This window comes from Carassius auratus, unplaced genomic scaffold (assembly GCF_003368295.1).
Source record: "Carassius auratus strain Wakin unplaced genomic scaffold, ASM336829v1 scaf_tig00215565, whole genome shotgun sequence".
NCBI classification, from domain to species: domain Eukaryota; kingdom Metazoa; phylum Chordata; class Actinopteri; order Cypriniformes; family Cyprinidae; genus Carassius; species Carassius auratus.
Window position 1 is genome coordinate 162,354 of NW_020528142.1, and position 24,552 is coordinate 186,905.

Below are 24,552 nucleotides of genomic sequence, written 5' to 3' on the forward strand. Positions count from 1 at the left end.
GGCTATATAACTTATATTTTAGCTGAAAGCAATGGTTTTAAGTAAAAAAAAAAAAAACTCTTACTGATGGATTTCTTACAGTCTTTTGCCTTCAGAAGACTGTTGAACTGGATGTTTGTAATGGCAAATGATACTTTTTATTTCAATAACTTGAGGACATATACAACAAGATAATCCTTCCATCATTACAAATATTTTTTGGTGCACCCAACAGGTCAAGCCAGCATAAACCAAATAAACTGATGCAGTAATAACTCAATAATATAGCAGCAGAGGGTCAAACTAAATGGCTGGTGTATTGGGATGCAGTGCTTTTGTGCATAATTAAATATAACTTAAGCTTTCAAGCTGATGATTGTTCCCATTTCAATTTTACACTATATTACAGTGATTTTACACCAACCTTTACAGATCAAACACTTTTACAATCATCAAGATCACAAATTATAATAGATAAGATATATGACAGGAAATAAATATACACTGACTCTGTAAGAAACAAATGATAATGGCTGAAACTGTGACATTCAGTGTTATAAGAAAAGAACAGAAAAAAATGGTTTGCATGTGAAACAGGAATTGCATGTTGTTTTACTCAGTTGGAGGGAAAAAAAAGATTAAACTGAAAATTAGAAGTCAAAATTGACATTTTTTGCCCACAAAATACACTAGATGTAATTACAAAGGTATTTAACATTGTCAAAATATATAGAGATGTGTCTTTAAAATGATTTCATAATGTCAGAAAAATGAACTTGCTGGTTAAGTGACGTCACATCTACAGTTTCATGTGAGATTCTTGATGATTATTAAAACCTCCAGAAAGACATTGACTGTCGTCAGGAATTTAACTCTACTGTTGATTTTAATATTCAGCTTGCTGGTTTTACCAGCTTGCCTCACGGTGAACTTTGTAGTTTGCTTTTAGCTTAACTGGAACAGGTTTCATTTGGACATTCAAATGTTCTTGTTTTTATTCTTTTGCCAAAGTCTGAATCAGAACATTTATTTTAACTGATGGAGCTTTAAATTTCATCATGAAGGTTCATTCTCGGTGCGATAAGGTTTGAGCAGAAGAACATTCTCCGTTTCTTCTTCGACCGATCGCTCTGTTTGCTGTTCCGGTGTATTTGACTCAGATCCAGAAACACAGTCAGAACCGCTGAAGGTCTCTGATGCCACAGGCCCACTGTCCTCTAATACACCCTGACTATCACAGTCCACCTCAGAATGAGCAACAGGAACTTCATTCTCCACATCAGCCTCTTCTTCTGAACCGTTCAAAGATGCGTCTGTGTTCAAAGACTGACATCCAGGGCTCATGAGAACTTCATTATGTTGTTCTGATCCCTTCTCAGGAGGACACACAGGCTTCTCAGAGTCACAACAAGCAAGGGTTTTACTCTGTGTGCTCTCCACAGGATCACTGAAGTGTGGAGTTTGTGAGACTGAACACGTGCGGTTGAAATAATCACTCTCTTGGTTCAGCTCGACTGCCACGGCTTGACACTCCTCTGGGCTGAAATCTGTACTGAGTCCAGTGTCCTCTGTCACCTCTTCTCCAGTAACAATCTCCTCATCTCCTGCTGCAAAGCGTTGACATTCTGTTATGATTTTTTACTTCAAAACTCTAGATTTGCCAATTAGTGTTCAATAGGTAGTAAGTTACCCATTGACTCTGGGGTCAGATGGACAGACTGTTCTGTGGTGGACTGGACATGCTGAGAGTCACTCAGGACAATAACGGCTTTCCTTCCTGTAAAAAAAGTTCAAGTCTATAAACACACAACTATAACAACAAATGGAAGTTCTCTTGTCAAGACAACAACAAGGGCAACAGAGGTAGAACTGGTTTGCAAAAAGTGCAGAAAGGCATAAAAGGCTACAAACTATTTTAGAATTAAAAAACATACTCCCTAGTCCGAGAGACACATTGTAGGTGATGCCTCCAGAGAGGGGGAGAAGAAAGTAGAGAAGAAAGAGTGAAAAGCAGAAATGGGAGAGCAGTTGGAAGTAATTTAAACATTTATATAAGCAAAATAAACTGCATTATGTAACAAAAAAAACACCTATTACACAAATGTAAAGAGCAAAAAAAAAGCAACTATAGAATGGATATGATGTTTACCTGGCAGACTCCACAACCCTGACACCTCTAATGTTTTCAACTTTCTTTCAAGTTCTGCGACCCGGTTACCCAGGATCCTGTTTAAATATATACAAACCACCAGCTACATTTAACATTTTAACATTATTTGGTATGGAAGGATATTCTGGACAATTTTCAAAAGGAACTGCAAATTGTATTTTTTGCTTTTGCGAACGCAAAATGGCTGCCAAATTTAAAATGAAAAAGAAAAGTCCATACACAACTGTATTTCCCATATCTGATGAGTTATGAGCCCGTCTTATTTAAAGGTGCACTGTGTAATTTTTAGCGGCATCTAGCGGTGAGGTTGCGAATTGCAACCAACGGCTCAGTCCCCCGCTCACCCCTCCCTTTAGAGAAGCTACGGTGGCAGACATTAGTGTCGTAGGGAAAGACAGAAGAGAGCAATGAGATTTCTTTACAAAGGTAAATCATGGAATTATATTTACTTCATTATTCAATAAATCAATGTTATTGCGAATGTTAATGCACTTGTTCATTCATTTCGCAAGAACAACAAAGTGATGAAACGCGCTGTGTAGAGCAGTTTGTCCGTTTAGGGCTACTGTAGAAACATGGTGGCGACTTCCACCGGCAGTGTATGTAGATAGAAATACCTCAATCTAAGGTAATAAAAACATAACGGTTTATTAAGAAATGTCTCTCAAAACATAGTTATATATATTACATTGTATTTCTGTAAATAGATCGTTGTAGGTATTACACATTGCACCTTTCAATAGCAATATTAATGACCTCATCTGTTTTTTTTTCACCCTTGCATGTAACCAAAACTCAAATGGATTTGGAATATCTTTTGAAAATTGTCCAGAATATTCTTTCATAATTCTGTACAAATAAGAATGCTATGGCTTAACTTGCATCTTGGCAGGATTATTATAATGAACAAAAACCATTACAAACACTGCTGTTGATGTAAATAAAGCCATAAAAAATAAAATACAAAAAATAACAATAAATCTAAAGAATGCTAAATGTTGCCTCTGTAATTAAGTAAGCTGAAGCGCTAGAATTGAAATAGAAAATAAATAAGAACTAAACTGAACTAAAACTGAAATAATCAAAATATATAAAAATAAATAGTAACATATAAATGCAATATTTTTATATATATATTAAATAAATGCTAATTCAAAATTGATAAAACTATAATAGTGTATAAATAACCATAACCATAAATACCATTCATAAGTAACATTGTATCTTGGGTGCTTTCCAGCACAGGAAATGAGATGACATTTGTCACGATGTAACTGACATACTTGTTGGTTTGCCGTTGATGCTGAATGACCATGTTCTTCTCATGAATGGTCTCCAGCAGAGCAGTGGCCAGGGACTTCAGGTCACTGATGGACTGTGAAGTGACCGGCAGACTGCAGCCATTCTCCTCAGACAGCAACAGCTCTTGTACTAGAAACATATCAGCTGGAACTTAGCTTCTGGGTATTTTTCTTTCGAAAGATTGTATATGAATTAAAGAAGAATACAGGTGAAGCATGGAACTGTTACTGTGTGGATTCTGTGGTACCTTGTTTAGCAGAGAGGACTCCTGTCAGAGCGCTGCTGTTGGACTTGCCATAGACTTTACAGTTCTTCTTGCTTTCCAAAGCACTCTGAAATAAAACACATTGGCATATGCCCAACAATGAGCTTATACATAACCAAAGTGAATAAATATTTTGTGTGCTTATAAAATTGGTTGTATGTGTATAAATACCTTGTACTTCATGACGTTTGATCTGAGGAGACTGACCTCCTCCTGAAGCTGCATCAGCCGCTCATGCAGATATCTTAAAGAAAAAAAAAGTATTTTGAAGACTTTAGTATGATATACAGATAACCCACAAAATTACTAGTTAAATAGCACTGTTGATAATATTTAGGCACTAACAAAACCAACTGGATATGTTAAAATGGCCATATCAATGTCTGTAATGTCACCATCACACCGACAGAGGGCAGACTCACCACAAAATCTACTTTCTTATAAAAATATCCATTAACCATGTAAATAATCTAAATGCCATTCTTAAGCCATGTTACTGGGTTTTTCTCCCTATTTGTTGCATTGAACATTTACTGTTTGTCATGGAAAACCTGACAATTAAAGCTGAAATTAAATAATGGAGATTCTAAAGTTATTTGATGTCAGCTAGTTTCCAATGCAACACTTATCATTTTATTTTAGTTTAACATTGAGTACTAAAATAATAACTAAAATAGAAATAAAAAGTAATAAAACTACACAGAGATATAAAAAAAATGACAAACACACTAAAAAATTACTAAAGCTTAACATTTAAAATCGAAACAGAATATCAAAATATTAAAACTATAATAGTACTATATATATCAACAATACTAAATAGCAGTTATTTTGGAATCAGAGTGTGATTTATGAGTACTAAAATAATAAATAGTGTGTGTTTGTGTGTGTGTGTAGTTGTTTATGCTACATTGTGTTCCCACAAACATAGTTTTCAACATTTTCTACATTGTGGTCCCCATGAGGGAAAAAATAAATGATTTAAAAATAGTAAATGATGTTTATCTGAAAGTGTAACAATGCAAACAGGTTTTCTGTAAGGGGTAGATTTAGGGTTAGGGTTGGGTAGGGGATAGAAAATATTGTTTAGTCAGTAAAAAAAAGTAATATTAGTCTATGGAAAGTCCCTACAATTCATAAAAACAAACGGATGTGTGTGTGTGTGTTTACCTCGTGCTACTGCAGCAGTAGATGCTAAATGTGTAGATCCTGAACATGGCAAAACTGACCTGTTCTCCATACACAGAGCATCAATATCAAGGATGCGATTCTCGTGGCTTCCCAGGATGTGGTTAATTTCCAGGTTTAGTCTGTGAGCTTTCTCCTGATAGACATTACGCTCTGCTCTCACGTCCTGTAATTCATCCGTGGCTGCCTTTAAGCTTTGTTCCAGTGCTTCATTCTGCAACACAGGACAGATATTACTTTTTTACTAAACGATTGTATAAGTGTTTTGTTTTTCTATGGCACCAGTGTCTACAAAAACTACAATGTGTGGGCCACCAAGATCAATGCACCTGCTCTCGAGCTCTTTCTAACTGCTGAACAAGATCTTCTCTCTCATGGGCTGGAAAGTGACGAGTCCCCACCTCCTCGTCCCCTAGACGCTGCTTTGCGATGGTCATCCTCAGCAGCTGTGGGATGGAAAGAATGCAGGTATACCACAATATATGAACTGTGATCAATTGATAACACATTTGACCTTGTAAACATCTGCATGAGACAGAGTCATGCAAAGTAATCACGTCTGTGGAGAGCGGACCCCATACCTTGTTATCACCCTGCACCTCTGCTAAACGTTGCTTCAGTTCTTTCATCTCCTCGCTCAGCTGCTTGTTCTGTTCTCGTGAGTCTCTAAGTAACTGGGCCAGATTGACCTGTGGCAAGTTAAACAGTGAATAACTCCAAATGATAATCAGGAGTACTGGGTTGACTGCTTCACAAAATACACATTTAGATTTCAGATCTTTAGTTTTATATTTACAATATATAACAGAGTACAGTTAAGCATATTTAAATAGGTGTTAAGCATACTTGGTTTCTTTTTTCAGGAGGTAGAGAAGGGTCACCATCCTATTAAAAGAAAAAGATCAAATCATTTAAATATACTTTATTATAATAACAATAACTCATACGTCTACATGAGTGTTGAATTAATTTAGAACAGAGATACATACTATAAGCTCTCTGTACTTTTTCTTCAGCCCTTGGTGGCGTTCACGGAGCTGATTTGCCATCAGTTTGAACTGATCCCTTTCCTGCTGGCAGGTGTCCAGTTCTTTTGATAAGATCAGCAGTGCCTCCTTCTTACTCTCCAGCTTTCTCTTGCATACCAGGAACTAGGCACACAAAGGAAACAACAGGGCTGTTAATGCTTCACGATTCAACGCATTTAGTCACTACTCCCTAAATGGCAATGATCAAAGTGGGTTCTTGCATTGTTTTTTTTTTTTTTAGCAAAATCACGTAAGCTTTTTACTCAAACCCTTCTGACTCAAGTCTTGGTTACAATTTATTTTAAGGTGTCCTTGTTACAGTGTAATTATACATTTAAGTACTGAGTAATATTAATTAACTACATGTACTTACTATATGGTTAGGGTTAGGATTAGGGTTTGGCTTAGGGTTACTTGCATGTAATTATGCATAATTAATTGTTATTATAATAGTAGCCCATGCAATATGTGTAACAAGGATACCTTAAAATTAAGACTTATCAAAATCTCTTCCAAGATAATATTTACATTTTGCCCATGTAAGTGAAAACATCTCTGTCGGCACTTTCGCTAAAATGCTTAGAAGTTTCTGCATTTGAGAATTTTACATAGAAACCAGAAATGTCAACAGAATGAAAATAATTACCATAATTTACATTTATTCCTTAAATGTATTAATTTTGGTTATTCCAGATGTTCTAGGAACTGTGTGTTCTGTAAGGTTAATCAAATTAATTTATTTCTTCATCTTGATTTTAGTGGCTTTGGCCTTTTACTGAACATAAATTATGTATTAGGCCTACTTATTATCATTAACAGTATCTATTATTAATATTATTATTACTGAATTAAGCCACCTTAGAAGTTTGAACTAAATCCTACTTTTAAATTAAAATATAAACTTTGAAAAGGTCAACCGAAACAACCCAAAAAATTCTACATTTGTCACTGCACTTGAGAAGGGACATTAAAGTTCACAATTTGATCAATATAATGGAATAATTTATTCAACAGATTATGTAAACACATTCAAAGTCCATAGGGAACTGTTATTTAGTTGTTATGGGTCCCTAGAAAGTCCCTAAAATTAAAACATTCAGACGACTATTTATATTTCTTAATTATTGTTTTTTCTCTTAATTGTACACATACATGATAATGAATGTACTCTGAATAAGAAGCTGTAATATTACACCACTGTATTTTAAAATCATTATTTATAATAATTATTATTATTATTATTTCAGTTCCAGGTCCAAGCTGAGTTCAGCGCCGTTCATGGATCTTGACGTAAAAGGATGAAGATTTACGTTAATCCCTCATCTGATCATGTCGTGTCAGATCTTCTGCATTTTATTTATTATGATGCAAGGCATTTACAGATTTAATAACATGCATGTCACTTATACTAATCGATAAGAACAACCGGTATCGAGAAAATGACAACACGGCACGGTTACAGTAAGAGGATTTCACGTCTCTGTAAATCAGCAGAATAATCTGATCGTATTTAGAAAACCAAGCCCTTAAATTTTGCACACGTCATTTGGGTAAATTCATTGAAAACCACATGAAATGGTGAATTCAAGCATCCTCTACAGTGCAGTACTGATAGTATGATTCATAGAGTGCAGATGAGCGCGAGGCATCAATATGTCTGCGTTTCCTACCTCATTCACCAGACCCTGCCAATCACTTTCGCTTCTTCTGGATGGATTCATTTTCGCTCCGAAAATATTCTTCTAAAAAAAACGGTTAATTACAAAAACTGTTACGTCGTGAGCATCTATTGCGACGAGGATGACACGATTACATGTTTCAGGTTTCATCAACATTACGTACATCATTTCCGGCTGGGATGATGGCCAACCGCAGCGTGACGCTGTTTGAGTGACTGCTACAAAAGCCAAATATAAGATGTTTAATTTACCTTCTTACGTTCAGTTATACGATTATAACAAACATGTGGCCTCTAGTAAAACTATAAATTGTTGTTGTTAATGAATTTGTTTTGCTGCAATAGTCTACTTCTGTTGTTAACGTGAACGCACCCCAAAACTTAAAACGTTAATGTTGTTGTAGATTAGAATTACACAAGGTATAAGATATAATGTATTCTATTATACTATTAACTATTGTTGCTATTTAAAAAAAAAAATAAAAAAAATAAACATGGTCTCAGTTAGTTTGAAAATACTATACAGGTTATTTTAAACGTCCACCATAATTTCACATAACAAATAATGTAAATAATAGAATATGGACATAAAGCACTAAATACAGAATTTCAGCTTACTTTAAATAGCTACATTTGTGAAGCTGTGCTTATCCCTCTGATCTTATTTATCAAGCCTAAGTGCTCTGTCACAAATAATGATGTTGCTTTATAAACATAAGCAGTTTCTCACTGTCAAGGAGTGCCATAAAATTTAATTTTTAACGTGCTTTTTCTTATTGTGGCCTGTGTTTATGTTGACAGTATGTGGAGCAGTGATGCACTAAACTAAACTGTGCTAACTGACTGCTAACCATTGTCCAGCTGCTTCCTATTAAGAAACATATAAGAAAAACCCAATTCCAAAAAAGTTGGGACACTACAAATTGTGAATAAAAAAGGAATGGAATATTTTACAAATCTCATAAACTTATATTTTATTCACAATAGAATATAGATAACAAAGCAGCTGTTGAAAGTGAGACATTTTGAAATGTCATGCCAAATATTGGCTCATTTTGGATTTCATGAGAGCTACACATTCGAAAAAAAGTTGGGACAGGTAGCAATAAGAGGCCAGAAAAGTTAAATGTACATATAAGGTACAGCTGGAGGACCAGTTTGCAACTTATTAGGTCAGTTGCCAATATGGTGGGGTATAAAAAGAGCCTCTCAGAGTGGCAGTGTCTCTCAGAAGTCAAGATGGGCAGAGGATCACCAATTCCCCCAATGCTGCGGTGAAAAATAGTGGAGCAATATCAGAAAGGAGTTTCTCAGAGAAAAATTGCAAAGAGTTTGAAGTTATCATCATCTACAGTGCATAATAATATCATCCAAAGATTCAGAGCATCTGGAACAATCTCTGTGCGTAAGGGTCAAGACCGGAAAACCATACTGGATGTCAGCCCTTCCATGGACAGCACGCCAAATATGAAGCGCAGACGTTTTCTCTGGGCCAAGACTCATTTAAAATGGACTGTGGCAAAGTGGAAAACTGTTCTGTGGTCAGACGAATCAAAATTTTAAGTTATTTTTGGAAAACTGAGACACCATATCATCCGGACTAAAGAGGACAAGGACAACCCAAGTTGTTATCAGCGCTCCTTTCAGAAGCCTGCATTTCTGATGGTTTGGGGTTGCATGAGTGCGTGTGGCATGGGCAGTTTACACATCTGGAAAGGTACCATCAATGCTGAAAGGTATATCCAAGTTCTAGAACAACATATGCTCCCATCCAGACGTCGCCTCTTTCAGGTAAGATCTTGCATTTTCCAACATGACAATGCCAGACTACATACTGCATCAATTACAACATCATGACTGCGCAGAAGAAGGATCCAGGTACTGAAATATGTGTGTGTGTGTAAATAAAAACAAACAAACATGAATAGAAGATGCTGTTTTATTTATTATCAATAATATATTTTCAAATGTACATCCAGTACTATCCTCAGCCAGCTACAGTAATAAAAGGATCATCCTCTGTTAAAAAAAAATAAATAAAAATAATTTAATAATTACATTTCTAAGGCTTTCATTCATCAAAGGCAATAACACTGAGGGTCTCTACTGAATAATATCACTACTCAGCACCAACAAACATGCTTGCATATAGTCAAATCAGCTCATTAGGATGAATAAGCTTGAAGCTGACAAGTGCACGCTCTTTTGGATTGAAGCCGGAGCACCTTTGGTGAACCTCATATATCACAAAGAAATGATTTCAAAGGGCCCTGATATAATCAAACAGTCAGTTATTTTTAAGGTCTGAATAAATGAAGCAACAGAGCATTATTTATTTAAACCTTTATAGAAAATGTTGCATAAATAGCTTTTGCAAGACAGAAGGTAGGCATTTGTTGAAGAATCATTACGTACATTCATAAATATTATAGTTACTTGCATACATATATTGAAGAAAAGAGTTTTATCTAAGCAATATGCCATATGCCTCATTTGCTATAATCCACCGAAATATGTTCAAACACCTTGGTTTTGCCTTTGAAGCTGGTGGCCAGCACAAAATCACGCTGGTCTGTGGACAGTGCTGTGAATGAGCGTGGCCACTGAACATACACATCCCTGAACTTGATAAATTTCTGGTTTTCCTCATCCCACTTGAAGATCTGGGAGAAAGAATAATCACTGCTCAGAATCAAATAGTCCTGCTCTTTGAACTTGATGGGCTGTAATACTGTGGCGCCACGTGAAGGCAAGCCCTGTACTTCTTCAAAGTGTTTGCCCGTCCACTTCATGACTTTTGAGTCACCGATGTAGCAGGCGAGCGCAAGGTAGGGAACATCATTAATCCTAAAGGCCTTCACGGTGACAATTTCGTCCATATTTGCTATCTCATCATGGAGAACAAACTTCTGGGTGCTCTTGTTCCATTGGTAGATAACAGGAACCTGGGAACGGCTCACGAGTATGAGGACAGATTTGCCATGTAAATCAAAAAACTCTGCATCGGTATCACGAAACCATTCATGAAGGAACTGGTACGGGTAGAAACCAGTTTCATTCCACTTAAACAGAGTAGTCATTCCAGCTTTGGAACTGTCCACAATTAGGAAGAACCAGTCATCTCCAATCTGGAAGACTTCAATGTCATTCGGCTTGGACACGTTAAGCATTTCAACTGCCTGAAATTTGGTGAACTTATTCTGTGCTTGGTCATATTTGTAGACCAGGGAGCCATCGAAGAGTTGGGAAACAATGACAAATGCCTGCTCGTTGATAAGAACAGAACGGCATCCAACAACAGACCGACCTGAAATATATTTATAAAAATGAAATCATCATCTATATACACTTTCATTTTTATGACATATGAGAAATGATTATGGAGTCAAACCTGTGATGTTATCAAAAGGCCTGAATTTAGTCTCAATGTGATCCCATTCCATGATTATGCAGCTGTCTGAATTTGGAACTGCCATAGCGACATATATATCATCTTTGTGAAAGAAGATATCTGCTGATATTGATTGAGTATTCACTATTTGGTGTTCAACAAAATCTGACGGGAAAAAGAACCAGACATTTGGAAGCACATTCATTCATGTCACTAAACAAGTGTAAACAAATCATACTTTTTTCTTCACACCTTTTCACTGCATTTATATAGACAACCAATGCAAATTTCAACATAAAATTGGACATATCTAAGCAACAGAAATTTAATTACCTGTGGAGACACACTTGCTGTGTTTTTCTGGGACATCCTTTAACAAGACGCCCTTCATGCCAGATGGACTGGCACAATAAACATCAGAAATAGTGGCATTGGATCGTTTCAACCACAGCATCAGCCACATGGACTCACAGTCACAATGGAACATGTTCCCACGCAGATCACTGGTTATTACACATGAAATAATCAAAACACTCTAAATAAACAAAATGATATGTGATTGCAATATTTGTGTTTCCCAGCTATTTAGCATAAGTGGTTGTCTTGCATGTTGATTACATACATGTACACATTTGTAAACAGTGAACTAAAAAACTCACAGTTCAATCAAAGAGCGTAGATCAGAAAAAAGACCCCTGGGCAGTGTTTTTAAATTGTTGTTCGCTAATGATCTGTAAAAACAGAGAGGAAATTAATCAATACAAATGAACAGAAGACTTTACTCAAATGTAATGTACTTACATATATTAGATTTCCATATGATAAATATATTGACATGTGAAGTAAAAAGATGAAAACTATATATATATCCTAAAACCTGTCAATACATCTTGTGAATATATAAGTGAATATAAATAATTCAAAATATAAATTTATTTTTTAATTTTTTATAAATAATAAAAAAAACATAAACATACAGATTGTTTTTTGAAGTTGCACATTATGTTCACATATATGCTTGCTGCATATAATATCATATTAAAATCATCATAAAGATATTATTAACATATAATCAATTTACTCTGGGGATTTCAAATATGTTATAAACTGTTATAAACAGATACCCAGAGAATGTATGCATATGGAAATTATATATCGCCTTTGAGGTAACATACATGGCAATATCACTCTTGACATATGGCAATATATTACATTTCCATTTGGTTATTTGTACAAGTCAGGATGTTTAGGGACTTCACTACGGAGGCCGAGAGAGCTCAACACGCTGCAACTTAAGAAAAAACATGCAAATTGAAAAAACATCAGCAAATGAAGAACACAACACAATCAACGCAACACGCTGCAAATACTTCACAACACATGCATACAACGAAACGCGCTGCAAATCACCACAGCACATGCACATTAAGAAACAATTAATGAAGCAGTGGAAATTTATTTTCATTAACCTTGAAATTATATTTAGCTGAGGATATTATAGTTAGCCATTTTAAGTAACGTTTTACATTTAATCATGTAATTATTCAGCTTATTTAGGCTAATAATATCCAAAAGATAAAGGAATCATGGTGTTTTCGTTATATGCATGTGTTGTGAAAGATTTGCAGCGCGTTTCGTTATATGCATTTGTTGTGAGGATTTACAGCATTTCTTAATATGGATGTGTTGTGAAGGATATGCAGCGCGTTTCGTTATATGCAATTGTTGCGAGATTTTGCAGCGCGTTTCATTATATGCATGTGTTGTGATGATTTGCAGCATTTCTTAATATACATGTGTTGTTAAGGATTTGCAGCGCGCTTCGTTATATGCATGTGTTGTGATGATTTGCAGCGTTTCTTAATATACATATGTTGTGAAGGATTTGCAGCGCGTTTCCTTATATGCATGTGTTGTGATGATTTGCAGGGTTTCTTAATATGCATGTGTTGTGAAGGATTTGCAGCACTTGTGTTGTCAAACTGATGAAGATGTTTTTTTTTTATTTGCTGGTGTTTTTTTCAATTTGCATGTGTTTTCTTAAATTGCAGTGCGTTGAGCTCTCTCGGCCACCGTACTTTACAGTGTACCTTATAATACAATTCAAGACGACACCAATACATCACATAATGTACTGACTATATGACACAAAATATTAAACAAAAACATATATCACTCAGCCTACTAAAGTAAATGATGCATACCAGAAATCTGTCTAAATAAATACAACCTAGATTTGCTCGCTGTATGTCATATACTTACAGATGTGTAACACCCCGAAGTCCTCTAAAGGCATATTTGTTTATCTCTTCAATCTTGTTACCTTCAATAAATCTGATTGGAGAAATATAATAAGACAAAATAGCTAAAAAAAAGTACTTCAACCAATAACTCTGCAGGCATTCAGATAAAGTGGTCCAGGCATCCAACATTTTTTACAATTCATTTAAATCAATGAAAGCTGTACAAATACTTACAAATACTCAATATGAGGAAGCCCTGAGAATGCGTCCTCCTTGATTTCAGAAAATGAATTAGAACTAAGGAGCCTTAAGAAGAGAAAAGATGCCAGAATATGTCAGAAAATTCTAAAACTTAAATATGACTAGCATAATAAAGAGTGCCTTGGATTCAAAGTGTTAATGTTTTATAATGCAGATAAACAGGTACATTTATATTCAAAAAGGGGGATGCAGCAGTCACTTACAGTAACTGCAGTGAAGGCATGAGCGAGAACATAGACTCCTTGATTTCTGTGAAACTGCAATTGACAATACTCCTAAAAAATAAATTAAATAAATGAACAAATAGCCTACGCCACTTCTTTCATTTATTGATTTCGACCAGACACTACGATGCACGTTCAGTTTCGAAACACGAATACAGGCTATAACCCACTATGTTTAATAAAATTATAAATATTTTCGCAAATAAATTGTTAGGCGAAAATAATAACATCGCACTTACAGAGAGTTGATGTCACTGGGTATGGTCCGCGGTATGAGAGACGAACCGACGCAAATGATTGAATCCGTCGTACAAGTGCATCCTGAAGGACATTTGAATACTCGCTTTGATCGGGACAGTTGAAATGAACAAACGAGGAGTAAAGTTACCAAAAGACACTTTCGGATGGAATATAGTTTATCGTTTGAAAGATCCATGGCTTTGAAGCGGAGTCGAAAGCAAACGCTCCCCTGTCCCGAGCAGCAGCAGCACAGTGAAATGCAGCATGAAGGACTTCAGAATCAGCAGCTCTGATGCAGTCACTGCTTTATACTGTCCCATTAGAGGAGGCACCACGAGTCAAAAAAAAAAATCTCAAAGTAGCCATGTAACTGACAGATCATACCACTTTTTGTTTGTTTTTGTACTTGCCTTAAGATGCTTTTACATATATGCTCATTATGTTGTTTTATCAGACCTTTCTGTTTTCCTCTTTACTATTAACTGAAATAAGTTCACTGTCATATCAGCAAAATTGTTGTAATTCTTCTTTTTATGTAGAGCGAGTATGTAAAATGCACAAATTGTCTTGGCTATGAAAACAAGTGTCAATGTGGAAAATGTGGTTGGTGTGACGCAGCAGTTCTTTAAATGAATGCCTTCTGTTCTGTGTCTTGTAGTCAATTGACTAAAGTACTTTGCATTTACTGTAGGCCTAAATTAACATTAATATGAGCTCAAGATGTCTGTTTCCCTACAGATTACTAGATTATGCTGTATAAATTACAACAATTTATCTGGCAACACTAATAAGCAATAGGCCTATGACTGCAAATAATGTACTGAACAGTACGCATAGCATTAATCATTTAGAAGCAGATCTGATTTCAGCTTGTAAGTGCTTTCTGTCTATATGTGACTGGGGGAGGTGCTTAAATTGATGACGATGAAATAACCACCACTCCTACAATCTGTCACATTTAGGCTACTGAAGTACATATGCGTAAGTGATTTCAAGTGGTTTTCCTGCAGACCAAACTCCCAATGCATCAACAGAAAACAGATTACCATTACAGACTTCAAATAAATGCATAGGTACCTATTTGCTGCATTAAAAAGGGCAAATCAATACAGACCACCTCATCAGAAATGCTCATCAAAAACTCCATGTCATCAGAAAAATTAAGGGAAGTCTAAAACCAGTCAGCAGTTTAGTATGTATTTAAACTGCCATTGTGAAGATTGTTCAGTCAGTATGGCACAGAAAGGACTCATAGGTACTGATCTCCCTTCGGCACATCTAATGCACCAATAAAAAGATTACAATGGATCCATCTCACCCAGTGCATAAAAGAAACCTGAAATGGCCAACAGCTAAAACATTCAGATTAAAAAAACACTTTCCTTTAAACAGCTGTCAGAGAGTTCAGTAAACATCTATACTTTTAGTTATTTTTTTATGTAGCTTTCACATTCGATTGTTGAATATACATTATATTTTAGATCTCACCAGTAGCGAGTAGTTGCAGATTTTTCAGTTTTGACTTATCCATTTTTATTCTCTATATTATTATATGCCATTCTATAAATAAACAACTAAATAAATAAATATTAAGATGATCCACTTTCCATATGCTTTCCCAGCTCACTGTTGTCCACTCTCTCCAAATACCTCAACAAGAAAATTCCAGAATGGAATCTTCATTGTGGAAGAGAGAGGGCAAAGGCGCGTGCCTGATGACGCAGTCACTCTTTTTGCCGAGTATCATGGGAAAATAACATAGCAGGCTAGCACGCGCAGGAAGAGAGGAGAAGAGCCGCTGACACCTCCGTGCAACGAAACTATTCCCGTGCGTTATACCTCGGTAACCTCCTCGAACAAGTGTTAATCGGCTACCAGAAAGCGTCTTTCAGTGCTCAGCGTATCGCGAAGTGTTCACGGTTGTTGTTTGTTTGATTTGTCGGCTTGTTGGATATTTAGCGCGTGTCGCTGTCGAGCGAGTTCGCGGAAGAAGAGGTGGGTAGTTAAATTTACCTTTCATAAACCACTACAACCATCCTCCACTCTTTAACACAACAAATATATTTCGTATTTATATAAAACGACTTTTTTTGCCCTAGCTGAAAATAAAGAAAAAGTCAGTAAATTCCAGGGGGTTTAAATGGAGAAGGCACGGTCTGAAGCCGGTTAAGTTTAGAGGGGACCGTCTTTTCTGCCCGCTAGCCTTTCTCATGTCTCTCACCTCTTAAACGATTATGTATATCTACTCTTTGTGTTTACATTAAGCCTTCGTCGTTCCTGCTTCAGATACTAAAGCCCATCGAGATTACATTCAGAAGATAAGCAGAAAGTTTCCATCAGGCGAGGTTACAGTCGACGGTGGTGTAAATATGAGTTACAAGCCGATCGCCCCCGCACCCACCGGCTCCAACCACACGCCTCCAGGTGAGTTTCGTTATGTTCTTGGTTCATTCAATTCTTTTTATGCATTCATATTTTCTCCATTTGAGGTATTCTTTGTGCATCATCTTTTCAAACGCACCGTTTTAATCCTGGAGAAAGGGGTCAGTGAACCTACTGTAAAAGAGGTCAGAGACACGGATAAAGGGGGAGGAGTCAAAGGAGCCATCTGTCTCGCTCATTACATTAATGTTGTACATTGTTCTGCTAACAGCACCCTATCGCGATTACGTTTAAAAGCTAACCGTTTTCTTACTCACTTGTGAGTGTGCCATGCCATCACATCAGTGCATCTAATATTGGCTGTATTTGACATCACTTCCTTTCATACTAACACTGGGTGGCGAGATATCATTGGTTGAGTTTGGCCTTTTGACATTTGCTTGATTTGTGATTGGTCTTCCTCTTGCTCTTTGGTTTTAGGATCATGTGGCTCATCTCCATCACTGGCCTCCTCTTCTAACTTTAGACCAGCATTTAGTGACTTTGGTCCACCATCAATGGGCTTTGTACAAGTAAGTTCATTTTTTGATAACAGTGGGCTTATATAAATTAGCAGAATTTAAATTAGGATGATAAATGCCCTAAGGGTCTGTTTTATTTGTCATACACTACTGGTTAAACGTTCGAAATAGTTTTTTTTTAAGTCATTTCTAATGCTTACCAACGATGCATACATTTAATAAAAATGCAGGAACATACAATAAAAATGCTGATATTTTGAAATATCAAATTCAAATTATTTTTATTATTATTATTATTTAAAAATGTACTTATTCTTGTGATGGCAAGGCTGAATTTTATATGATATGTTATCTCATTATGCTCCATTGCAGGGGTCGGTAACCTTTTTGGCATGACGTGCCATTTAAATTTTTTCTGGTTAACTACTGTGCCCTCCCCCAATGCAATCTGTACACATTTTTAAATGATATGATTTAAAAAAAAATAGGCATATTTGATTTTCATGCAAATACTTTCTGAGGGTCGTACTGAACACCACTGTGCGTTTGTGTGTTTGTGTGTGTGTGTGAGACAAGGTCACTGCATTAAAACAGTTCAGTTTATTCACCGTTCTATATTAATGCGCTGCACACACACCACTGGCTAAGATCGCACTGTGCAAGAAGTAACATTCAGAAGCTCATAAACTTGTTGTCAGCGCTGCCACATGGCTTTTTTTAATTGATACTGAATCACTACTTTATACTTCTCAGCAATGAGGTGGATTAAAATCACTGTTTAAGTAACTAAACTCAGCTTCATAGTCGCAGACAATTTACACATCTCTCCCTCTCCCAAAATTGACATATTTGCATTTTTGTTTTTGAGTAGTTTGCGTCACTGGATATTTCTATCGTAAAACATAACTAAAAGTTGACTAATATTAAATGATTTGGTCTTTTAAACTGATGCTTTGTGCACTGCTTCTATAAACCATAAACCCTGCCTACTTTGATTTGATTGGCCACTATATATATATATATATATATATATATATATATATATATATATATATATATATATATATATATATATATATATATATATATATATATATATATATATATATATATATATATATATATATATCTCCACCTTATTCTGGCACAGCCAATTGTAAACTTTATGGGTCTTGCTTCATGTCTTTTTAGCTGCACAACACCACTCGTTTTGCTGCTTGATACTGCAGATTGGTGTGTCTTACCATATTATTTTAATGTATTACCTTAATTATGAACACACTGGTTTGTAGTGCAAACAGTTTTACCATTTACTGCGCGCTATAATAATTCGTTATTTTCCTATAGCAAATAATGAACCGGAAGTTTTGCCCATAGACTTACTTCTGTTGAAGAATAAATAATTTTTTTGTTTTTTTGTAGCCTGTTAAAGTTTCCCAGGGATCTACCTATAGTGAGCTGCTCTCCGTCATTGAAGAGATGAGCCGTGAAATTCGTCCTACCTATGCTGGCAGCAAAAGTGCCATGGAGAGGCTGAAGAGAGGTACTCCAAACCCTTTGGCATAAAGTGTGTGCAGCACATTTGTAACAGACTGTGACATTTAGTCCCCTGGAGTAATGTGAGCCTAAGGGCAGTTGTGATAGTTTCCTGCGTTTTTAGATCTGTTTGAGTTTAGACAGGCAATGTTTCTTTCATCAGCACAAAGACTTTCTTACTAAGCTACCTTTACAGGTCAGGTTGTGGTGCTTGCCACTGAGGTAAAATTAATATAGAAAAAGTAAAGTGTTCAGAATTCCAGTAGCAATTAATTCCAGTGCAAGTAAACCACTTATTTGTACTGTAGATCATTTCTTTAAATTATATTAATTATTGAAGTTGCACTACAAATATAAGTTGTAACTTGTAATGCCTGATATGTAATGCTTATCTTATTGTCAATTTATTGTGTACATCCAAAGACAGTATTTTACAATTGGTGCTACCTGGTCCATTAGTAAATGGCCCGTCAATCAACAAAAGTATTTACAGTAGTCCTTTTGCACATTTGTATGTTAGCACTTAGTCTTGTTATTTGGATAAATGTTTACTTGTCTGAAATGGCTGATTTGTGTTTCTGTCTTTTATCAGGTATCATCCACGCACGGGCTCTTGTCAGGGAGTGTCTAGCAGAGACAGAACGAAGTGCTCGCACATAACATCCACACACACGCACACACACACTTTCCCTCTGGTACTTGCCTCCCCATTGTTCTGTTTCTCATAAACATGCTCCTTCTCTTTGCCAAGCTATTTACAACACCACATCTTTCTATCTTTCTTATTGACCTTTGTCCATCATTCATAGCTATCTTCCCAATGTGCACCTCATGTAGTGATAATGCCATTAGCATAGCAATTTTTTAAGCCCAATTTTTGCAATTCTGTATTTAAATAAAAAAACAAAACAAACAATTTGTCAGATTTTCAATTCAACTGAATGCAAGAATTGCTTTTGCAAATGGGGGATAAGTGATTTTCAAATAACTTTATTTGGATTCAGTCACAACATATGCAGAATAGTTGCAACAACACCTGTTTAAAAAGCATTTTGAAAATAGCAATTGATTTGTAGTGACTTAGATATACCTGACAATTCCATTAATTATCAACACAGTGTGAATGAATATGGTTTCAGTGTTACTTTTACATGTGCCATCACAGTGTTATCATTGTGCCTTCTAATTTCCTTTATCTTTCAATAAAAAAAATGTAATACATATGAAGCCAATGAGGGTAATAGCAATAAAAACTTATAAACATGATAAATACAAAAGATCAACACAAAAATTGAGGGAAAGGGGGATAAAGAAATCCTATTTATCCAGACTAGCCTTTCAAGTTTGGTTTGTTCAGACTGGCCTTGTTAAAAGCACTGAACTTAAGAAATAGGGTTCAATCTGTGACAATTTTTATCAGATATATCCAAAGACTGAATATACAAGGTAACAAGGCAGTAAACAGCTATTTACCCCATTTCTGGTTCACAGGAGATCCCATTAGAAACTCAATGAAAATGAGCACTTTTCAATAAATGATGGGTTACTTCAGGGATGAATGGATGAATTCAAATGCATTTAAAGCTATGCCCTCCTCAATGGTGTATCAATCAATTTCCTAATGAAACACGAGGAGGGGATAAACAATATGAACTTGTGAGGAATGAAGTTATAGTGCATGTGCTCCAACTTGACAGTGGCCTTACTGCATCCTTATAAATGTAAAATTGGTCTTTCATCTTTGTTTCAGCCCTAAAAAGAGAGGAAAACAGTACATTACTTAACTGAGCAGCTTTATTTTATCAATATTCACTCATTTAGATACTGTTTTTGAGACAGAAGACCGAACTAACCGTGGAAGCTGTAGCAGAGGCTTTGCTGCTGTAGTTGAAAAGGTTTTTGTAGCGTCCCTTCTCCTCTTTCTGTTTATCCCGAATGCGATCCTCCATTACCCTCAACTCCTTTGCAACTGAGGTTTCAAGTGATGGGTCTAGTTCAATCACTTTGGCAAAGTCAGCTCTTGCCTGTGCTTCGTTCCATACCATTGCATGAGCTTTCCCTCGTTTGAAATACGCCTTCACATTATCTGTGAGAAAGACAAAGAATGAGTATGGGCACCTATAATACAAATGAGAAATGTTACCCATGGTGGGAGCACGCTCATACAAAGTAAAAAAACAAAAACAGTGTAGTCTTATTTTTACATAACTTGTTTGTAAGGAACGTGATCATAGTGCAGCTTTTCATAAACCTAAAAATACTGTAGAAGTTCAAATAGGCTTCTTTAATAAGCCTAGATGTACTTACAGCCAGACTTGTAATCAATGAACAAAGTGTGTTGTTGTAAAGAATTTAGGCTTGGGGGTATATGGGTGTTGCAATTGTTTTGATATTTACCATTGTACTTGTTGATGATAGAAGAGCAGTGGTCCAAAACCTCATAGTACTGGCCCAAAAGATGCTTGCACTGGCAATAGTTGAGGAGGAGAGGGGTGATCATGAGATCTAGTTTGATCCAATGGTCATCACCCGGACGCTCCTATAAACAGAGAGTATGTTTATAGTAAAATTACCAACCCTGAGGAATATACACTTCTGGCCTGGGCTGCACAAAATGGTCAAACTGATAATAATAATTATTATTATTATTATGAGCACAAATCAAGAGAATGTCAGCTCATATACAGTATTTATTTTACCCCATCTAGTTCCCTGCTTTTTATACACATTAACTATGATGAAAACTCACAAATCTTAAAAAGTTAAATATTAATATTATAATTATTTCTCTATTCAACAACCTTGAATTGTAGCACAGAGGTAGTAAATGCATGTATTCAGATAAGAGCATTGCAAACAACATATGCAAGATTCATATTTGTATTTATTATTTAGTCAATAAGAAAGTTTTTCACAGCAAACAGCTCAAGCGGCCTTGTAGAGGAATGCAGACTGGCTATCTGACACTTTCATTTGAGCAGAATATCTCAATGGAGACTGCTTAACTCCAACATACATGTTTGTCTGTGTTTTCCGATCATTAGTGCTCTTTTTCAGGCCAGAGAGAGCATGTGCACATGGTTGCCACTTGAGGAGGAAAATGGTATCTATTTATTAGAAAAGGTCTGATTGGGGGATCTGACCTCTGATCATTTGGCAACCCCAAGTATGAACTTTGCACTGATTTCTAACTGGACTTTAAAGTGGACTTACAACTATTTTCTTTTTGTTTCTGTTGTGATGGTTTCTTAGTCCACATTACATTTACACTGGAATTTTAGCCAAACAATGTGAAAAAAATAATAATTTGATATTAGAGGTAATAATAACAATGAAAGTCCTATATTAACATGTTAAGACAGGAATATACTACTATTGTAATTGCACTGTAAAACTTCATATTTCATATTAAGTATATTAATTATTTAACCATTGCAAAATCATGGTGCTTGTGTCTTATTTTCTCACTTGTAAGCATTAAAAGCAGAACGCATGCTTATTTTGGCAGAAAACTCCAGGGTTACCTCCAAGTTTCTGTGATGGCAGGTTTACAAATACTTCATTCCAAACCTAGTGAACTTTTGTAAATAGCTGTCGACAAACATTAGAATTTATGCAACTGTAAAAAAGTGAACCTGCGTCTAGGTAATTAAGGAGAGACTTTTAAGGCTAACCTTCATTTGTAGGTTCTTCAGACAAGCTATGGCACTGTAGTACTTCTCAGAAGCTGCTGAAATATCTCCACTCTTGAAGAGTGCGTTTCCCTCCTCATGGATCTGTGGTATGACCTCCAGTTTCTCCTCATCTGTCATTGCCCATATTTCCATTTGGAAGGATCCAGGGGGCAAGATCTTAGGAAGATGAGAATCAGAATCATGAATCAGCTTTGTTAAAAAGATCAAGCGGGAATTACCTACAGCTACTTTGTAATTTAGTATACATGTTGTCAAATTAGTAGAAATGCATATTGTAGTTCATTTAAAGGGACAGTGATATTAATTAATTTCTTTCAGTCATTCAGCACAATCTATTTTGAAGAATTTTGCTAACCAAACAGCTGACTTCCATAGTATGGAAATACAATTATGGAACTCAATGGCTACCAACATTCTTCAAGATATCTCAAGCAGAAAAATTAAACTCACACAGGTTTGGAACAAGTAGAGGGTGAGCAAAAAATGACAGAAAAAATGCACATAGAACAGACAGGCATTTTATTTATGATGCTGTTCGTGTAGTTATCAGAGCTCTCGTAAAACTGCACAACTAAAAATGAGATTAAGCTACTGTTTCTCACCTCTAGCATTTCCAGAGTAAAAACTAGAGGCTGAGGATTGGCCTGCAACTTATCCAGATCAGGGTGACCCATAGAATGATGCGAGTGAACCTGAGCTATTCCACAGCAGTGTCTCTGTCCTTCCAGTGGGTCTTTTCCAAGGCTGATGTTGCGTAGTGACAGAGAAACCAGAGGGTAGAGAGCTGTGTGCTATTACAGTAGGGAAAACAAGAAGTACTGAGCCAAAATAATATCAGAAAGAATAGAACAATAATTTTATAATATTCACACGTGACCCTGGACCACAAAACGAGTCATAAGTAGCACAGGTATATTTGTAGCTATATCCAGAAATACATTGTATGGGTCAAAATTATTTTTCTTTCATGCCAAAAATCATTAGGATATTAAGTAAAGATCATGTTCCATAAAGATATTTTGTAAATTTCCTACTGGAAATATATCAAAACTTCATTTATGATTCATAAAATGCATTGCTTAGAACTTAATTTGGACAACTTTAAAGGCAATTTTCTCAGTATTTTTATTTTTTGGACCCTCAGATTCCAAAATTTTCAAATAGCTGCATATCAGCCAAATATTGTCCTATCCTACTTTTTATATGATGTATTTTTTTTTTTAAATTGACCATTATGTCTGGTTTTGTGCTGCAGGGTCATATATATGTAATACTACAAATATGAAGATGTCCATATATCAGAAGGCAGAGACCTTCACATCACAGGTGAACTCAGCCACTTCCCCCTCTCTCATAGTGGTGACCACCTGCTCCCACACAGGAAGCTTGAACTTCTTCCCCAGTATGAGCTCCATAGGTTTACTCTGGCCTCCCATTGTCCTGGAGTCATCCAACACAGTGCCATCACAGAGGCTGGTGCGGTAATGAAACTTCACCTTTCAAGAGAGAAAAATACAAAAATCATTTGGTTATTTATTATAAATAATTTAACGTACACCTGTGGTATTTGTTGCATTATGACATTTAGTTTGATTGAAATTCTCTACATTTTGAGCCCAACAGGCTCTCAGTGCCAGAACATTTGTATACAATGTTCAAATGTTAACATTTCATATTACCCAGATATGCTAACTCTTTATTCGATTAGCATTTTGTCTAAATGTTAAAAAGGGATATATAATAGATTTTACTACAGTTATAGGCATATGCTCCCTTGTCTTCGCCTCTGCTACTGTTTTTCTGTAAACATGAAGTTAATTTCATGTCAGGCTTTACAGGGTTAATACAATTATTGACGTTGCTTATAATGTAGCCAGTGGAGATGATGTTGATGTTTTGGGGTACGTAGCTTTCAGCTGTCACTCAGAAGAGATGAACCTTTTTCTCCCTTCTCTGTGCCAAAAACGCAAACACACAGACATCCTGTTTGTGAGACCGCATTCACAGACTGTAGCATCAAGTATCCCTCCTGAAGCTTAGCTACTACCCGCTAAATCTGAATGCCTTGCGTCTCCGTGTGGAACAAAAAAAAAACTATATGACACACACCTATTTAAATATTTATTTAATATTGCTATCTATGCATAACGCATTAACCTGAACGACTCTGGGCTATCTTCATCCGAAATCAAGCTCATGATGTTACAAGTCAAAACTGGCGACTCCAGCTCTGAAATCGACACATAAAACCACCGTCTTGTGACATTGCATTACTGTAAAATGTATCCTGTACGTTACACTACCTTTGTTCCATTGGGAAACGTTGAAAGTTCTCCTTTTCCGGGAGATATGACTTTTTTCTGAACGCCATCAGCTCTGAGCTTCATGTCTATTTCCTCCATTCTTCTGGAGGATGTAGGAGAGTGTCGCTCCGCTGCGTCTAGATGGC

At 36.1% G+C, this 24,552-nt stretch overlaps 4 protein-coding genes across 7 annotated transcripts; 1 reads left to right on the forward strand and 3 right to left on the reverse strand.

The window, feature by feature from the left end:
• Nucleotides 1-78: 78 nt before the first annotated feature.
• ccdc149b (coiled-coil domain containing 149b) lies at nucleotides 79-7,778 on the reverse strand. Of its 2 annotated transcripts, XM_026260615.1 has the most exons (13): nucleotides 7,603-7,778; nucleotides 5,894-6,055; nucleotides 5,751-5,789; nucleotides 5,486-5,593; nucleotides 5,234-5,350; nucleotides 4,946-5,118; nucleotides 3,888-3,960; nucleotides 3,699-3,783; nucleotides 3,433-3,580; nucleotides 2,129-2,205; nucleotides 1,914-1,946; nucleotides 1,670-1,756; nucleotides 79-1,586 (listed from the first exon to the last, which is right to left on the reverse strand). In XM_026260615.1, exons 1-13 carry the CDS (start codon nucleotides 7,651-7,653, stop codon nucleotides 1,036-1,038), a joined length of 1,704 nt encoding a protein of 567 aa, XP_026116400.1. In that variant the 5' UTR covers nucleotides 7,654-7,778; the 3' UTR covers nucleotides 79-1,035. The 2 variants fall into 2 exon arrangements, with proteins under 2 accessions (XP_026116400.1, XP_026116401.1); XM_026260616.1 differs by lacking the exon at nucleotides 1,914-1,946 and having other exon boundaries at nucleotides 81-1,586.
• A 1,774-nt stretch (nucleotides 7,779-9,552) lies between these two features.
• On the reverse strand, nucleotides 9,553-15,328 carry lgi2b (leucine-rich repeat LGI family, member 2b). The gene is made up of 8 exons (XM_026260567.1): nucleotides 13,969-15,328; nucleotides 13,709-13,780; nucleotides 13,479-13,550; nucleotides 13,264-13,335; nucleotides 11,661-11,732; nucleotides 11,335-11,504; nucleotides 11,002-11,166; nucleotides 9,553-10,917 (listed from the first exon to the last, which is right to left on the reverse strand). Exons 1-8 carry the CDS (start codon nucleotides 14,163-14,165, stop codon nucleotides 10,100-10,102), a joined length of 1,638 nt encoding a protein of 545 aa, XP_026116352.1. The 5' UTR covers nucleotides 14,166-15,328; the 3' UTR covers nucleotides 9,553-10,099.
• Nucleotides 15,329-15,710: 382 nt separating this feature from the next.
• On the forward strand, nucleotides 15,711-19,321 carry cdk2ap2 (cyclin dependent kinase 2 associated protein 2). Of its 2 annotated transcripts, none has more exons than XM_026260570.1 (5): nucleotides 15,711-15,964; nucleotides 16,235-16,393; nucleotides 16,832-16,923; nucleotides 18,295-18,415; nucleotides 19,001-19,321. In XM_026260570.1, exons 2-5 carry the CDS (start codon nucleotides 16,339-16,341, stop codon nucleotides 19,066-19,068), a joined length of 336 nt encoding a protein of 111 aa, XP_026116355.1. In that variant the 5' UTR covers nucleotides 15,711-15,964; nucleotides 16,235-16,338; the 3' UTR covers nucleotides 19,069-19,321. The 2 variants fall into 2 exon arrangements, with proteins under 2 accessions (XP_026116355.1, XP_026116356.1); XM_026260571.1 differs by having other exon boundaries at nucleotides 16,256-16,393.
• Nucleotides 19,322-19,382: 61 nt separating this feature from the next.
• On the reverse strand, nucleotides 19,383-24,552 carry aip (aryl hydrocarbon receptor interacting protein). 2 transcript variants are annotated; one of them, XM_026260568.1, is made up of 7 exons: nucleotides 24,407-24,546; nucleotides 23,417-23,599; nucleotides 22,706-22,894; nucleotides 22,083-22,259; nucleotides 20,806-20,947; nucleotides 20,262-20,494; nucleotides 19,383-20,160 (listed from the first exon to the last, which is right to left on the reverse strand). In XM_026260568.1, exons 1-7 carry the CDS (start codon nucleotides 24,503-24,505, stop codon nucleotides 20,155-20,157), a joined length of 1,029 nt encoding a protein of 342 aa, XP_026116353.1. In that variant the 5' UTR covers nucleotides 24,506-24,546; the 3' UTR covers nucleotides 19,383-20,154. The 2 variants fall into 2 exon arrangements, with proteins under 2 accessions (XP_026116353.1, XP_026116354.1); XM_026260569.1 differs by lacking the exon at nucleotides 23,417-23,599 and having other exon boundaries at nucleotides 24,407-24,552.

Excerpts from the sequence above, each read along its gene's own strand:
- aip (XM_026260568.1), bottom strand. The coding sequence starts at position 24,505 with ATGGAGGAAATAGACATGAAGCTCAGAGCTGATGGCGTTCAGAAAAAA. Across the intron at positions 23,600-24,406 it reads CGTTTCCCAATGGAACAAAG|GTGAAGTTTCATTACCGCAC; the intron begins GTAGTGTAACGT and ends CTCTCTTGAAAG. Across the intron at positions 22,260-22,705 it reads TTACTCTGGAAATGCTAGAG|ATCTTGCCCCCTGGATCCTT; the intron begins GTGAGAAACAGT and ends CATCTTCCTAAG.
- ccdc149b (XM_026260615.1), bottom strand. The coding sequence starts at position 7,653 with ATGAATCCATCCAGAAGAAGCGAAAGTGATTGGCAGGGTCTGGTGAAT. Across the intron at positions 6,056-7,602 it reads GGCAGGGTCTGGTGAATGAG|TTCCTGGTATGCAAGAGAAA; the intron begins GTAGGAAACGCA and ends TTGTGTGCCTAG. Across the intron at positions 5,594-5,750 it reads CTCCTGAAAAAAGAAACCAA|GTCAATCTGGCCCAGTTACT; the intron begins GTATGCTTAACA and ends AACTTGCCACAG.
- cdk2ap2 (XM_026260570.1), top strand. The coding sequence starts at position 16,339 with ATGAGTTACAAGCCGATCGCCCCCGCACCCACCGGCTCCAACCACACG. Across the intron at positions 16,394-16,831 it reads CTCCAACCACACGCCTCCAG|GATCATGTGGCTCATCTCCA; the intron begins GTGAGTTTCGTT and ends CTTTGGTTTTAG. Across the intron at positions 18,416-19,000 it reads CATGGAGAGGCTGAAGAGAG|GTATCATCCACGCACGGGCT; the intron begins GTACTCCAAACC and ends GTCTTTTATCAG.
- lgi2b (XM_026260567.1), bottom strand. The coding sequence starts at position 14,165 with ATGGATCTTTCAAACGATAAACTATATTCCATCCGAAAGTGTCTTTTG. Across the intron at positions 13,781-13,968 it reads CCCAGTGACATCAACTCTCT|GAGTATTGTCAATTGCAGTT; the intron begins GTAAGTGCGATG and ends TTTATTTTTTAG. Across the intron at positions 11,505-11,660 it reads CTACGCTCTTTGATTGAACT|TGATCTGCGTGGGAACATGT; the intron begins GTGAGTTTTTTA and ends TGTAATAACCAG.